The sequence below is a fragment of the Lagopus muta genome, chromosome 2, assembly GCF_023343835.1.
Source record: "Lagopus muta isolate bLagMut1 chromosome 2, bLagMut1 primary, whole genome shotgun sequence".
NCBI classification, from domain to species: Eukaryota; Metazoa; Chordata; class Aves; order Galliformes; family Phasianidae; genus Lagopus; species Lagopus muta.
In genome coordinates, this window is record NC_064434.1 from 28,965,305 (window position 1) to 28,981,799 (window position 16,495).

At 34.7% G+C, this 16,495-nt stretch overlaps 1 protein-coding gene across 44 annotated transcripts in view; it reads left to right on the forward strand.

Annotated features, from left to right (window-relative positions):
- RIMS1 (regulating synaptic membrane exocytosis 1) overlaps window positions 1-16,495 on the forward strand; it is a 292,326-nt gene that overhangs the window by 237,535 nt on the left and 38,296 nt on the right. For 32 of the 44 annotated variants that reach the window (XM_048938239.1, XM_048938195.1, XM_048938197.1 and 29 more), the window contains one exon: window positions 15,006-15,238. The exons of 11 other annotated variants lie outside the window; for them this stretch is intronic. In XM_048938239.1, coding sequence (XP_048794196.1) covers window positions 15,006-15,238 — 233 coding nt within the window. Of the gene's footprint in view, window positions 1-15,005; window positions 15,239-16,016; window positions 16,159-16,495 lie in introns of those variants that run through there. One more of the 44 variants, XM_048938224.1, reaches the window with a different exon arrangement.

Sequence of the window (16,495 nt, forward strand, 5' to 3'; positions counted from 1 at the left end):
GCTTGTAGATGTTTTTTATTTAGTAATATTTGCACATGTAGATGCCTCTTTTTGTTCAGAATTTCACTACATACTGCTTATTCTGCTGTTCTCTTGCAAAAAATGCTCAAAGTCTTTAGTGTAGAGCTAGATAAAATAACTGGGCGTTTACTGTCTCACTGAGGACAGCCAGCAGTGAAATATAGCCATGGTGCACTTTCTAGATTGGAAACAGATTTTCTCCCATTGGATTTCCACCCACCTACATAGTAAATTGGAACTAGTTTAGCCATTTAGGGTGATGATTGAGAACAGAGTAGAGAAAGTATGAAGTTTCTTCTGATCTCCTCTCAGCTTTCACATTAGTGCTGTCTGTTGCTGTCATAAACTTATGTGATGTGATCTGTGCAACAAGTTTAGTTCTTCCCCCATCCTCTGTTTAGACTGTATCCATCCTTCTTGTCAGCTCAGTAATTCACTTGATATGTAGCAGTACAGCACCACATAGTCAGCTAAGTTTAACTTCATGTCATGACAGTCAAGGAAAACATGCTGACCAAAAGCTTTTAATGCATTTCAGCTAATGAGAATATGTTCTGTATTGAAATAGATTGATTCATTTGATGTTAATTACAAAAGTAATTAAAATCCATATATTGAATTTCTGCTACAGTGTACAGGATGTAGTTAAGATTCTTCACTCATAAATTAAAAACTGAAATGTAAAATCTTTTATTATTATAGATTTTACAGAAAGAACTAGCAGAAGCAAGAGCAGAACACTGCTGTACATTCATTAATAAAAGCTAATCTAGAGGCTATTCCAAACTGTCTTTGGATGGACTATTCATTTTGCTCCACTTATGATCTGAACTTTCACTATCCTCAGATGCTGATAATGTGCTGAGTGTTACAGATTTCTTTTGTACCTTGCTTATTTTTGGTTCCATGCTCCTTGTACAAACCTGTACCAGGGCAAGTTCATGTTATATTAATTAAAAAGAATTTAGCTGGATCAATTTTTCAGTGAATTACTAGATGTAGTTTAGCATGAAAGGGATCAGAGTTTGGGTTTCCCGGGCCAGATAAGATGTTCCTGATTTTTCTACCTCTTGGTATCAGTATTTTGTATAAAATCGTCGTACAGTATGCTACCCCTCCTTTGTAGAAGAGAAATACAAGATATTGGAACTGTGCTGCATTCTCAACGGTAATTTGTATATTTATAACGAAGGAATACATTTATTTTGTGCTTTATTGTACAACTAACAGAACAATGATAAAAAATAAGTGACTCTTCTAATTTGAATAAAGAAATCATACTAGTAGTTATTAAAGTGCAGAATCAACTTCAAAGTGTTATGCTACTAGATTAACTTCTAGGTTTTGAGTTCAGTTCATTAAGTTGTAACTGAAGCCATGACAAATTTATAAGCGTGTAGAGTATCTTTAGTTTCATAAGAACTAATTATCTATTTTCTGACTTCAACGTTTAGCAACTATTTTTAATTATACTGCTGTCTGTTATGTTATTGTACTCGTGTTAGATAGATGGCTTCCAGAGATCAATTTATTTTTACTTCTCTAATAGTATACTGGAACTGAATACTCTGGAGCAGGAAAAATAGTTACTTGTTTCTTTTGCTGACCTCTCTTCAAATCTGTCTTTTGCTAGTAAGGACAAAGTATAGAATTCCTCATTGCCTATTGAAAAAAAATTACTGAATTACTTTCTCTTTATAGGAACTTATACGGCCCATTATTTCAGGTTAGTCTGGGCAGGGGGAAGGGGGGCAGTGGTTTTTCTAAATGGAAGAGAAAATTATCTTAAGTGTTTCACCTTTGAGAAGAGTCTATTGCTAATCTTCGCTCTCCTCTGGAAACTTTAAGTGTGTCTTTCCATCATTTTTTGCCATGGCCTCAAAATAAGATAATGCATATAATACGTAATTTGATTCATCTGTACTACTCAAGTAACTTTCATAGAAATCCAGGAATGCGTTCTGTGGGTGACCCAGAGATGTCAGGTTGATGTTTGAACTAAGACGTGTATTTTGAGGGTTGGAATTTTTAGAGAATTGACACTTTGAAAAGTGTCATATTATCAGCAAGATTAGCTGTTTGGTGGAAGATAAGGAAATAAATGAGGAGAACTGAATAGCCTGTACTGTGACAAATGAGTTGCTGGAAGGAGGGCAGTTGAAGTACATGGCAGGTGTTTTACTGAGTCATTATATTAAACCCTTCTTTACATGTTTTATTCTGACTTGCAGGAGTTTTGTGTAGTGTTGAGCACTTGCATGGAGTTATCAAGCATTTTCATTTGCATTAGCTTTAAGAATTAGATTGTTTTATCGCTCATATTAGCATTTATTTGGCTATTTTAGCTTTTCTAAAGCATGACTAAAACAATAATGGAATTCCAGTCTGGTATAAAAAAGACTGTTATAAATATCTTAAGACAACTGCTATATTTATGACTCCAGTTATATTCTCAATAATTTGCCTGTGTATGACTGTTTCTCTGTAGTCAAGGTTTCTACCATAAACAAGACATTTAGGGTCACCAAGTAGAGGCTCACTTTTTAAATAATTCAATAAGCAACATTTATTGTGCAGTTACTTCAGTGGTTTCTAGTTTTGTATTTAAATACTGAGTGAGATTAATTAGTTGATATTACTATGGAAAACTTCCTCCCTCCCACAGATGTTGTGGGTTCCCAAAGCATCTGTAATGTAGCCAGTGCTGCTGGCAGACTGAAGACTTTCCAAGGGTCTTACTGTTAAAAATAAACAATAGAAGCCTGTATTAGATTCATAGCCTGCTCTGTTTCCAGGAGATTCCTTTCATCTTGGAATTTTCCATTACAAAGTCTTTATTTAAAAATAAGTTGTTTAAATTAACATTTTACTATGTGACTGGTGTTAGCATTTGTTCAATCCAAAGATCCTCTTAATACTAGTGATGCAGAGGATGTCGTATAGGACAGAATCATAAGACTCAGTATGTTTCAAAGCACAGGATGCTTTAAAATCAGCAACAAAACATATTCACTTCATAGTGGCTATTGAAAATTCTATTGCAAGAAAAAAAAATGCAGGAAAATGAATGCCATAAACTGGGTGCTAGATTCAGTAAATTTTTTGATTCAGGCTTTCCACGTTTAGTGTGCTCGTTTTTACTGTATGTTACACACTGTCATGCACATATGTATCCCTGGTAAATGTCTGTGTTAGTGCTGTGCTCATGAAAGACACGTATGTGTTAACATGGAGAGCTGATAAAAAAATAAATTAACTTAATTCCACTTTAATATTCATTGTAGTGAAAAGATTGCATGCAAGAAGTTCTGAAACTACTCTGTTAATGGAGTGTCACATCCTAACCCACACTGTAGCCATCTGCCTCATCCACTGTGCCTCCATGATTTTCCCTTACCCAGGGCATACAGCTGGCAGACCAAGAGAATAATAAGTACTGAGATCATAAAGCAGGTTTCTTCAGCGGGGACTCTATATAAGGCATCTCTTTTCTTTCTATCAGACCTCAGAAAACTTGTAAAACCTTGGTGTACAATTCACATTGTATCAATTCTGGTTAAAATTCACCACCTTGAGTTAGTGGATAGACTAACAGAGGCTGTAAAAATTGCAAAATGAACACAGGAAACAAAGGTAGAAGCTCAGAAAGTTCACATGTGAATTCATGATGTTCACATTTTTGTTGTTGTGGTTGTCTTCCTGAATTGGAAGTTTGTAAGTCAAAACAATAATATAATTTTCAGAGAAGTTTGTGATAAACAGCACTAGAAACTCCTCTACTCAAGATAGTGATGCATTTTACAAGCATTAATACATTTCTTACAATTTTTTATAACATTTTGCTCTGGAAAATATTAGCATGAGGGCGTGAGGGTAATCCTGTAACTATGTTTAAAAGGTATATCAGTTATGTTTTTATTTAAAAGCTAGGAGTCTGACTGTTTTCTGTGCCTAAGAAACAATTATTTGAGTATTTTTATTCAGCTTCCGCAGGGGAGTGGGGGGTGACTGATACTTGTCAATATAAGTAGACCCTTAAAACAAATGATCTACTCTAAGTTTTTACACAGAATGAAACTTCAAGCTAATGGAAAATTTGGCAGTCTTCAACATAACTGCATTGAGTAGCAGTGATATAACTGGTACTTTGTTAAAATGCAACTATTTAAAATTGAAAAATACAGTTATAAGATGGAAGAATTCAAGCCAAGTTTTGTTGAAAGATAAACACAATTTCAATAAAGTGCAAAATGAAAATTTGGAATTAAAAATTCCTCATGTCAGAAGTCAAAAAAACCCTGCGTTTTTAGCAAAGTTTCCCTGGCTAAGCTGTACATTTAAACAAATGCTAACACCAGTCACATAGTAAAATGTGACAGTAATCAGTAAAATCAAATTTGTGTAATATAAAGTATGATTACCAAAGAAAACATTCACGCAGCATACAAAACAGATATGAGTAATGCAAAGCTAAATGCTGAAAGATAGGAAATGCTGTGACTGAGCCTGGCTGTGTATATCTGTTGTTGGGTTTTGATTTGTTTGTTTTTTTTTTCATTGAATTACACTCACGTCTCTCTCTGCAGAAATTTCTTTTGCCAGCACATGAGATGTGCCTATCCCGGGGATAACTGTAGACTGTGCATGTCACCAATCCTTTTAAAAACCTTTTTTTTTTTACAGAAACTAGAATACATTTAGAGGATGAGAAAGATGGGGGGATGGGGAGTGTGGATTGGCAGGAAGATACGGATGGCCTTCTGGCTCGGGTAGATAATTACTGCTCTCTCTTCAGGTTTCTGTCCTAGAGTTTTTATGTGATGATGGACAAATCTCTTCAAATGTGTTTTCATTAGTGATCATATGCTGCATCTTGCATCTGAGTTTATTCTGGCTTAGTGCTGTGGATTCGGTCCCCTCATCATATGTAAAGTTTGGAACAAAAAAACACAAGAAGCTCTTTAAAATTTTTGTCAGCTTAACACAATTACACAGTAAAAGATTGAATTGTTTATGTGCTTGCTAAGTTACAGTTGCAGAACTTGCTGGCGTATGAAAAAGCAATACACTTTCTCTGAAGAATGAGGGAATAGTGTTTTGTGGATGCAAAAGAGAAATTGACCATCTTATGAGATAAGGTAATAAATATTTGTGAAGATATGTTGGAAAGGCTTACATTCAGCCTTGGGGATTTTAGGAGCCTTTTTGCCTTCAGAAAAGAGCCTCAAGAAAAATATATTCCCAAACTTTTCTTATGCTCCTTCTTCAGAGAACCAGTCTTTTTCCTTCCAACGATTACTGTCCATCTCACTCCAGTCAGATGACCTTGCCTTACATCTTGCCTGGTTGCCAACACAGAAGGTGCAACCTTCCTGCGTCATGGACAGTTGATCTAACTTTCCCAGTTCCAGAGTAGTCAATAGAAGGAAATTTCCTGGAAAATACTGACTTTCTGCCTCTAGCCAGGAAATGAAATAATTTCAGACAATCTAATTGGCAGTGGGAATTACAAGTGATCAGAATCAACAGAATGTGATAAAACATCTTTTGATATTTTTGTTGTTGATGTCTTCCAAGTCATTACAGTTAGGACATAAAGATGCTGTTTTCTGAAATGTACACAGGTATTCAAAGATAGAAAGCAGTTTCTGCTTGATAAAAGGATTACCTCATTGACATCTTTCAGTCAGACATAAGCAATTTTCAAAGTGAGGAAAATCTGTTTGTTATGTTACAGTGTCAAATTACTGTGTTTTCCTTATCTCCTTTAAGAGGACTAGACCTGCTATTTCTGCTGGAACTTAGAAAAGAAGAAAAATCAACCTTGTGCAGAGACCAGGCATGAAAAATTCTAGCCAAATTATTATTTTGCGAACTTGAATTATAGATGTTACCAACATCCAAACCAGCAAAAGTATAAGTGGCCAGCATTTTGCATCTAAAATTTCTACAGACCTACCAAAATATCTGACATAAATGAGCAAATCTTATTTTGTTTCCATATATAATAGTAGCTCAAAAACTATCACTGCACTGAAACTGCTGTATTAATTATTGTACTTCTCAGTGTCATTAAAGAGGAACAAAAATTTCAATTTTATTGTAGTTAATTGAGTTTGATCCTTAGATGATCCCTTCTGGGGCAGACATACTGGTTTAACTCGTGTCTCAACTCTTGCTTTTATTGGGAAGATAGAGGACAGTGTCCTCCAAATGGTTAATGTGGAGGCATGACAAATTAACACAGTTAAGCTAAGCTGCTTAACAATATTATTATGCATCCTTTTTACCCCAAAACAGCATATTGCAGATGGAAATGTCTGGTTCTGAGGACATTTCTGTATAAGACCAAGGTGAAGCCAGAGTAATTAATGTTCTGTGTATGTATTATCTAAATACTTTTTTTTTTTTTTTTTAATCTGTTATTATAAATTGCTTTATGCCTCTGTCAGAGAGGGAGGGAAATGGAGTCTTCAATCCCTTCAGAACATCTGTACAAGAAATATCTAATAGGAAGCATTGCTTGTGCATTTTTATTGTCTGATTGTACTTTACCTTTCAAAGAAGCTGTCATCTTGCCAGAAGTTTTATGATTTGAAAAAAGTGTGAAAAATAGTTTTAATTAATTTTTCATTTCATTACTGCAGTTGATTAAGATAAAATATAAGCTGGTATTGTAGGAAAATTGTCCTGAAACATTTTTAACAGAGCGTGCATGTCACTTTTAGAATGAAGAAATCTGGAAAAATAGTTTTTGCTAGGGTTCAGACTTCAAAGTAGCTCTCACCTGCATTATTTTCTTTTATACAACTTTACTGTATTTTGTTATTCTTGTAATTCTACTGTTGCATTTTTAGATTTTCCCCCTGCATTCTAGGTTCAAGGATTCTATGATACTATGATTCTCTATTTTGTGTCTATTCCCTGTTGCTATCTACTTCGTTAAAGGACTAGTAAGTGATTTGTATCTGGGATTTAGCCTTTTTACTCAGAAAGGTTACAGGTACTTCAGGACTTTCAGTGGGAGTTACAAAGCACAGTGTGTTGTAACAGGGAGAATAACATGCTGACTGTCATACAAAGAAAGAAAAACTGATGAATTCAGCCTTCTTGCCACTGAAGGAAGTTTTTGAGTGGTGAGCATAAAAAAAACTCAACCTTTTTTATAATCACACTACCTAATTTCTTGATCCAGATTTAACATTGATGTGCTTTCTGTATTTGGTACCCTTGAATTTAGTATATACATCTCTGTTAGCAGTCAAGTTTGAGTCAGCTGAGCTGTTTGCCCTTTGATTCCATTAGCCTGTCCGCAACAGCAGTAATAGCCATCCTTAACCCTGAGCAAAAGTTGACTTCTTTTGTATTGGTTTCATTTTACAATTTGTAGTATTTGCTGGCTTCAAGCTGATAATGCCATGGCTCTTCGCACAGACAGACACACAGATTTCTGCATGCAGAGACAAATTCTGTGCTAGTTTCAGAACATATAATTTACTTGCTGAAATGTTCTTGGAAAACCCATTCAGATCCTCTGGTGTTCAGAATTACCTTTGGAAGTATTATTCGTTCATTCCATGGAGAAATGCTGGTATTACAAGTTTAAAAAATACAAATCCTTCAGAGCTGTGAAACTTGCAGTTCACTGGTCAGTGTATTACTTGAGCATTTCCAGAATGCAGATTCAGATATTATATTCCAACATAGAAATTTCCTGACATTCCAAAGTAGGATGTGAATCTGTTAAGCTCCCAGAGACTTCTGTAATGAAGTTTTCCCCACCCGTACCACAGTGTGAGTTACAGATTGAGCACAAAGGAGCTGAGACTTTGTAATTTCAGAGGAAATATTTATGTTGCTGAGAAGCGGGAATATTGTCAAGAACAGATATAATTTAGGTGACAATTTCAGCTATTGTTAATACACCATTAGGACCCTAATACAGAGATTTTACAGCAGAACAAAATTATTCGTGACTCTAATATTTATTTTATGGATATAATATGTGATCAATGTGTGAGTTAGATTAATATGTAGTTGCAGTTGGTACAAGACTGTAGAAAATGATTATTTCATTGAATCAAAACTAACTTTGTACTCTAAAAATGTCTCTCCTGTCCCTTGGTTTGTAAAGCACCACGTATGATTTATGGAATACATAAATTGCATAGTAATTAATCTTACATCATTTATCATAGGTAAATATGACTATATTCCAAGGCTGACAGAACAATTTGTGGATAGGTAAATTTGAGTTTGGATTTATTAATTATATATCATGTAATACTAATAACAAGATGTAGATTATTTTTAGAAATGTAATGTTCCTCATTATTAAAGGATTGCTCATCTTCCATTTGGTCCAAAACTATTATATGTTTAGGAGGTTATTAGAATTCATGAGTTACCTCATTGCAGAAGGATGCCACAGGGACTATGAATTCGTACGTGATTCTGCATTCAGTAGAATAGAAAGGAAATTCACTAGCTTGTGGTTGTGAAGGCCAGGGATATAGTCTAAAGATTCAAGTTACTGCAATTCTGTGGGAGACACTTACGTTACAATGTCATCAGTGCTGCAGGAAATACAGAGGATTATTTATTTATTCATGTTTTGCGTTATTGGGAAAATGGATGAGATAAAAAAAGAAAATAAACACCTAAAAAGTATTTTTATTTTCTAAGCCATCAATGATCCTAAAATAATGAAGAAAATACTGTAATTTTAGCAATGGCTAATCATTTAAGTTTTTTTTTTTTCCCCTGGAAGGATGCACTTCAGCATTTTATGTAGGTGAGTTTACGGGCGAAGCTTGCTCTCACTTCCTATTTCTTAATATCTTTTTCAGGTGATATGTACCATTGGCAGATACTTTACGTATTTGTTGGGTAATACTGAGTGTGTCTCTGTAATAATTTTCTCAATCCAAATAATTTTTGCTGTCTATTTTTCTGCATTAGAGATCTGTATGTAGAAAGATATGTAGTGGTATATACATGCAACTGGCTTTAAGTTTCATATGTGCTGTAGCTTAATATAAGCAAATGTCCTTGCACTTTTTCATTTTATAGAACTTACTTCACAGTTAAATCTTCTGTCAGCTTGTAATTCAAACTGCTTTTTGAATCAGGTATTTATCTTAGAGATTCCTTCTTCACGCTTACAGACATGAGTGAAGTACAACTTTCAGATATTGGCAGCAAGCAAAACTGAAAATACTGCTGCTTTTAACAGCTGTGGTCGCTGACGTATAAGTACAGTCTTTCAACCTGTGTAGGACAGATAGCATTGGAGAGGCGATCTGTCTCAACTGAGAGTGTTCCGGCAGAAAAACATGAGCGATCTGTGCTTTGTAGAGGGAACAGTGGCCGCCCAGCCTACGCGGGAGACCCGGCGGATCCCGCGCGTGGTGCTGAAGGACAGCTCCGGGCACCCGGGGTACGGCCGGTTCCTCCACTGGGGTCGGGGCGAGGGGCGAGGGTCAGTGCGATACTTCAGTTAGAAAATAGTAGTAATGCGACTCTTTCTTTTTCATCTTCAATATCCGTGTTTGTTTGCAAATTAAACCGTATTTTACTGATTTTGTTAAAATTGCCTATTATGGTAGGAAAGAAATATAATCCTCCTATCGTGTCCCCTGTATAGAAACAATTTTCGTATCTGTAGAGCTGAACATAAGCAAAGAACTTGTAAGGAATACCAATAAGAACTTTGGAACAAACTTAAAATACTTACATTGAAATACAGCTACTATTCAGTTGTTTCATTCATCTTAATGTATTGTGTATGGCACTGAAGTAATAACCAACAGCAAGAGAGAGAAAATTAATTTTTACACTACATAAAAAAAAAAAAAGAGAGAGAGAGCTGTAGGAGAACAAAATATATTTGGACTATCCTGAAGTTAAATTATGAATGCATGTTATTCTAGTACTTTTTGAAAGAGTTCCAAATGAAAATAGATGCACAGACACGACATCAATAGCTAGTGTAACATAAATGATGTTACCATGCCAGTGATTAGAAATAGGATAATTTTTTTGCTTACTTTATTTAAATAATTGCTAAAACTGGTAAAATAAATAGAAATGTGGGTGAAAGATTAATATCATACTCTCAGTTACCCTCCTATAGAGATTTATATTCATTTACTCATCTGTTATGTTATAACTAGATTTAAATTGACAATATAACTTAATAATTTATCAATTTCAGCCTGCACAAGACATATCTGTATTTAAATGAATGTGTCAATATTCCCAGAAAGACAAGTAAGGAAAAAGAAAAAAATAGGTATTTTATTGGAAGGGTTAAGTGCAAAAGAGTATCTGTAAATTCTTGCAGGTCTTCTGCTTCTCTGTGCTTTATAAATTAGACCCTGAGCATAGTGATTAAAGTAATAGATGTTGTTAAAGATGAGCTAGGAGCTATGCCTCCAAGTGATAGCCAGTAATGGAATGGAAAAATATTGTTTTCTAAAGGTATTCAATTAAACAGTATAAGAAGGCTGAATATTAAATGTCTGATATTTTTATAGCGTTTCAATTAATGTCAAATAATAAACTGGACCAGGGATTAGGTGAATGAGAAGGAAGGTTAATCATTTTCCCTGTTTGCTCAGTTACAACGACTTAGAATACTGAGCAACTTGGGATTCTGGTCCTATCCAGTTAAGTTTGTTTCTAGTAAACCAGAGACTTTTATTTTTTTCCTAGAAGTACACCAGCAAATAATTCTTAGGAAAGTGAAATTGGTATTTTATGGTAAAAACAAACACAAATATCTGAATTCCAAACACTTCAGTCTTCTTAAGGTGAATCTTTTAGTTTCTCTATCTGTCCCAAACAATGAAAATTGAAATGTATATACATCTCTGAAAAAGTGATTTATCTGTTAGTTAGAAAGTATTCTTGAATTAGAAAACTATTAGATCAAAAATTGGATTTTTTTAAAATTATACTATCAACTTCTATTTCTCAGTTGATGGACATCACAGTCCCCTAAACTATTATCAATGTGAAATTAGAGCATTGCAGTTTGATTATTATTTTTGAAATGTGCAGATGGTATGATAATATGATAGTATTAGTGTTTACTATATCCATAAATACTTGAAATTAGCACAACAAAGTCAATAGTATGATAAGCAGTTATTTCTTTAATTGCAGGGGAGGTTCTGTAATTCATTCTTTTTTATTGTAAATTATACATTCTATAAAGCAGTATTTCAATATACTGTGTGTCAATATGGATAGTGTTAAATGTCAACATATGCTCCCAACAGAAATATTTTCAATTTCTTCCCTCTCTTCTAGTGAAATATTGTCAAGTTAAATAAATGACAAAAGATGAGGGAAAAATGCTATATTCAGCTTTAAATAGAAGATACCATAGGCATCACAGAAGTGGTCATTAAAATCCAGTGTGGAAAGGAATTACCCATGCCTAGTCTAAGTCTAAGCCTTAAGACCATGCCTAGTCTATGGTCTAAGCTGCTAGCTTAGATAATGTGTAAATATGAATGTATTGCATTCTATGAACAACAACAAAAACATCACAATTTAGTGTCCTTTACAACTTCAAGAGACAGCAGTGTATTCAGCAAGCATCTGTACTGTTTTAGGGGCATCATTTATTTAATATAAATTCAAGAAAAGGATATTTATGTTCCTCAAGAAAATTAGACTCTAATAGCTTGATTTCATGACAGAAAAAGTTTTATGTTGTCATGGTATCTGTATGGGACTTTGTTTCTTTCTGTAATAATCCCATCTTGCTTGATAACTTTCCACTTACTGTCCAGTTTGAGGAGAGCTAGACATCACCAGGATCTCAAGTTTATAAGATTTTTTTCAAAAAGCAACTTGAGAGGGAAAAGAAACACAGCACTCAGTGATGAAAGACCAAGACAGGAACTCTACAGTTATCTACTGATTAGCCATGCATCCTTCACATAATTCAGTGCCTGTTGCTAGTCTCTCTAGACAGTGTTAAAAAAAAAAATGAAGGAAAGAATGGCATGGCTGGGTAGGGACCTGGAAAATATTTTGTGGGAAAAAGGCTTACAGGAAGTTTTGAAGAAAAAGGGATTACTGTGCTATTATGGTAAGAAAACTAACAAAACAACAACAAAAAGTCTAAGCCTGATTACTATTATTCCTGACTCTGAAGAAACAAACTGTTAATTACTTACTATCTTGACTGATAGGATGCGTACTGTGAAATATGTGCTTCTATGGAAACAAATGTGATTGGCAGATATTCATTGCTTATGAATTTACACTGCTTGAGATTAAAGATACTCTATAGCTTTGGAACTGTAGAACAGTTCTTCTTGTGGTGGCTCCAGAAAGGTCATTTAATTCATGTTTCATGAGCATGCATTTGATAGTGTTATTTTAGTGAAGTGTAACCACCTTGATTGAAAGCTATCTGTTTTAGAGCTGAGAAAACAAACCACAGTGTTAGTATTTTTCAGATGTGTGATGTAGAACATATATGTCTAACCAGAAACTTTAATGTTTTTGTTGCCCTCTTTTCTTTGCTTTAATGAAAAATATATTTTTTAAAATGTTTTGTTACTTACATATATTAACTACATATTTTATATTTGGCCCAAGACAATTCCTTTTCACTCAACATGGCCCAGGCAAGCCAAAAGGCTGTGGACTCTTTTATTTATACTGTAAATTTCACTAGTGTTTGATGATAATAAATAGTTTTATATTCAAATGAAGTAGACAAGAGATTCATGAGAGATGCGCCTCTTCAGGAAAGTAGGTTACACCATCAGGAGCTTGTGGGGCAGTAGTTAAGTGTTTGGTTCGTGTCTCACCAATTCTTATATTTTTTGTACCATCTAGTAATGGAAGATAACAGTATTTAAGTCTCCAGATTTTACAGTGCACTATGCCCCTGGAATGCTGTTTTCAAACAGTATCAGAAATGCTTCTGATTGAAGCACTTCTAAGAACTCTTATGGGTCCAAATCTAGTGTATTTGCAGTGTGCTTGTTTTCAAGCTGTTAGTCTGGCCAGTAGGATTTAAGTCTAATACATTTAATTGTACTATTTGGACTATATTGAAAATTGTGGGTACAGATTCTAAAGTATTTTAGAAAATCTCTCTTTAAAGCAAGTTTAGTACTTTGCAAAAGAATTGTGTGAATGGGTTGAACTACTGATTAAGCAAGACTTGTGAGAAAATTTTGCAGTCAAGATTAAAGACCTTGATGATGTTACTGTCATTTGTGTATCACCATGTGAGTCCTATAACTCCTTACCAGCTTTCAGGAATAAATCTATTTTTTATTTTGAAAAATTAAAATATTTTAATGTGCTTTTTACTTGATTTTTACATTAATGTGAAAAGAAGTAGTTTGCTTATAGATCTTTTTCCTTAATAATTACATATTTGTGGAAGGTAGTCTTTTTGTGAATCTTTTCTTTCTGAAAGACTGAACAGCACAGTTAAAAATCCTTCCTAAGGAGAACAGATATGTGTATGGGGAGGAGGAGCATGTATCAATTTCTAAATACATTTTCTTCCATTTTTGCTATGCAAAACTACAAGCCATTCACTAATGATGCAATGGAATGGGAGAGAAGAAGAGATAATGTATTCTAAGCTCTGTGTGCCTCATGTGGTCCACTAAAATGTGTTGAGTACTGCAGAGCAACAAAGCACATTCTTCTATGCAAAGGCTCTAGTTGTTTTTCTAAATCAGAAATTAACAAGGGCAGATTTCAAGTCTTTAGAAAGGACTGAATGATGCTTTAGCAGGGTTCAGATCTACCACATCACAGGATGTCAGCTCCTTTCATGCAGAAGCCTTCATTTCTCCCTGGCAAGACTTTCTGTCTTTCTGGAACATGTTCTGGGATAATGAACCCTTCTATTTATTTGTTTTTTAAGGTGATGGGGGGTCAGGGCCATTACTTTTGCTGGAAAGATAACCCACTGGGTGGGACAGCAAAACAGAACAAGGAAATTCAACATTTGAATCCAAAATGCAGAATTACTGAAGAAGCAGACCCTACAGCCAGTATGTTGCCAGTAGGTCTACTATTCAGCAATACAAGTTCAAGGAATATTCCACATACTGGACTGATTTAACAACTACGACTAAACTGAGTCAGGCTGCAGCTCCCACTACTGTGTCCCTGCAGAGTGATAACTAATGTAGTACTGTCATGAGAGCTAGGGCATCACCTGGCCATAGCATAGTGTTAGAACTGTGCATTAGTATGTCCTGTGCATGTTTTAGACTGTTCACATGAGTATGTTTCAAAATACTTTATCCAGCTTCTGTGTGCAGGACCAGGAAAAAAAAATAATCGTAGAAACACTCAAATGTAATATGATACCTAAAGAAAAAATAAACAAAATTGAATCAGGAATTCTTCTGTCAGTCAGTAGAAGTTCTGTTGGGTTATTAGTTCTTTAGCTCACCTTTACTTTGCCTTCGTGCTGCAATTTTCATGCTTACTGTTAAAAAGTGAGAGAGTGTAAACATACAAAATCCTGCATGTTGTGTTATCTCTTCTTTCCTTGAAGTATGAAATTGCATGAGATTTTATCTTCACATCTAGAAAGTCTTAAGCCTTTTGTGCCTATAAGATACACGTATTAACCAACATATATACTCTTGGCCCATTCATTCTCTTTGGCACTAAAATTGTTGCTTTCTGTGTTCTGGGGATATAAACAGGAAGGTTACACATGACTTTTCAGTGTTTCCTGTGTCGCTCTGATAAGCTATTGGGAAAGCATTCACTTCCTTTTTTTTTTTTTTTTTCTTGAAGCTCAAATTACAATACTGGAAACATATATCCTGAGGAGTACCCAAATTAACCTTATATTTGTGAATAAAAAAAAAAGAAATTACCTAAACTTACAATTAATTTTTTAATTAAAAAAAAGACTTCTGAAAGCACTGCTGCACAAACAAATTAACATGTTTGTTTTTACTTTGTAAATGTAGTACATTTACTCCTAAAATGCAAGGCAGACGGATGGGGACTTCAGGGAGAATCACTAAGAGCACAAGTGTGAGCGGAGAGATGTATAAGCTGGAGCACAATGATGGGAGTCAGTCGGACACGGCTGTCGGCATGGTTGGAACAGGTGGGAAGAAAAGGCGTTCCAGTCTTAGTGCCAAAGTGGTTGCCATAGTGTCTCGAAGGAGCAGAAGCACATCTCAACTTAGCCAAACAGGTGAGTAAGACGCATGCTATTTGGAAGCAGGACTCTCACCAGATGTGGTTTACCGTTCTTTCATCTGTGGCATTTATGTTCCATGTATTTGGGTATAGTCTACTTAGGAGAAAGGATTTTCCGACTGTGAAAAAATTTCTGATGTGTTAATGTTCTTTGATCATTAGGCAACTACAAGAAAACAAATACAAATGCCTTTTAGCTATGCACTGTAACAGCTTTCTGTCCTGATCAACAAAAAGTGTTTTCATCTCTTAGAAGCCCTGTTTACAGGTAGGCAAATAAATGCAAAGAGTTATCTGTGGGTATAAGTAGTGCATAATCATTTGACAAGGGACAACCTTTTATGTATAGAATTTTTTTCATAGTGGAAGCTCTGTTTGCAAATGAGGGAATTGAAATCTAAGCAAATGAATATCAATGATGTAAGTTGTGTAGCAGTTTGTACCTTTGGTGCCAAAAAATGTGATTTTAAAAGCTATCTTTGATTTGTTAGTCAGGAGTAAATCCAATAATTTCTCTTTAAAAACAACACTGGCAAAATAGGGTCAGTGAATTAAGCTAAATTAGGCTAGAGAATGATGCTTCCTTAGGAACATAAGACTTCCAACTCTTCAGTGCTACTTCAGAGATCTTAAAAGCATAATATCTGCATTGCCTGAAGGAAAAAATAGTTCATTCAGAAAGATAAAAAATGGAGAAAAACAAACAAACATGTTTTAAAGTCCCCTTCCTTCTCCTATTGAATTCTGATGAAGACTTTTGCTCTTGTCTTCAGTGTGAGCAGGAGCTGACCCTAAGGGTTCTTTCTTACTGAAAGAAAGTGAAGGGAGAAAAGGAAAGAAAGAAAAAAAAATCTTCAGCCTAGCATTGAATTTAGAATTTAAATATGCAGCATCTCACCTCTTCTCTTACATAGTCAGGATAATCTAGACTAAGGTAAGTAGTATCTCCGTTTTTCCTTTTTTTTTTTTCTTTTATGGACAGATGAGCAGTATAAGTGTTATAAAATGTAAAGCTTAGTCAGCTCCAATGAAAAGATTTCAATATTTTTCTGCAGTACTCATTTAGGAGTTGTAAGCCATAAAGCATATAATCATGCTGTTGAACTAAATAATAGCTCTAGCAGGCATATTTGAAGCCCAGAATGTTAATGCTGTGTTGCTCAAAAGTGCTGTAAGATTGTTAGCGCTTGAATCTGAGCCTTGAATACAGATATCTGTATAAGGTAAGCTGTTATTTTAGATGTATTAGAAA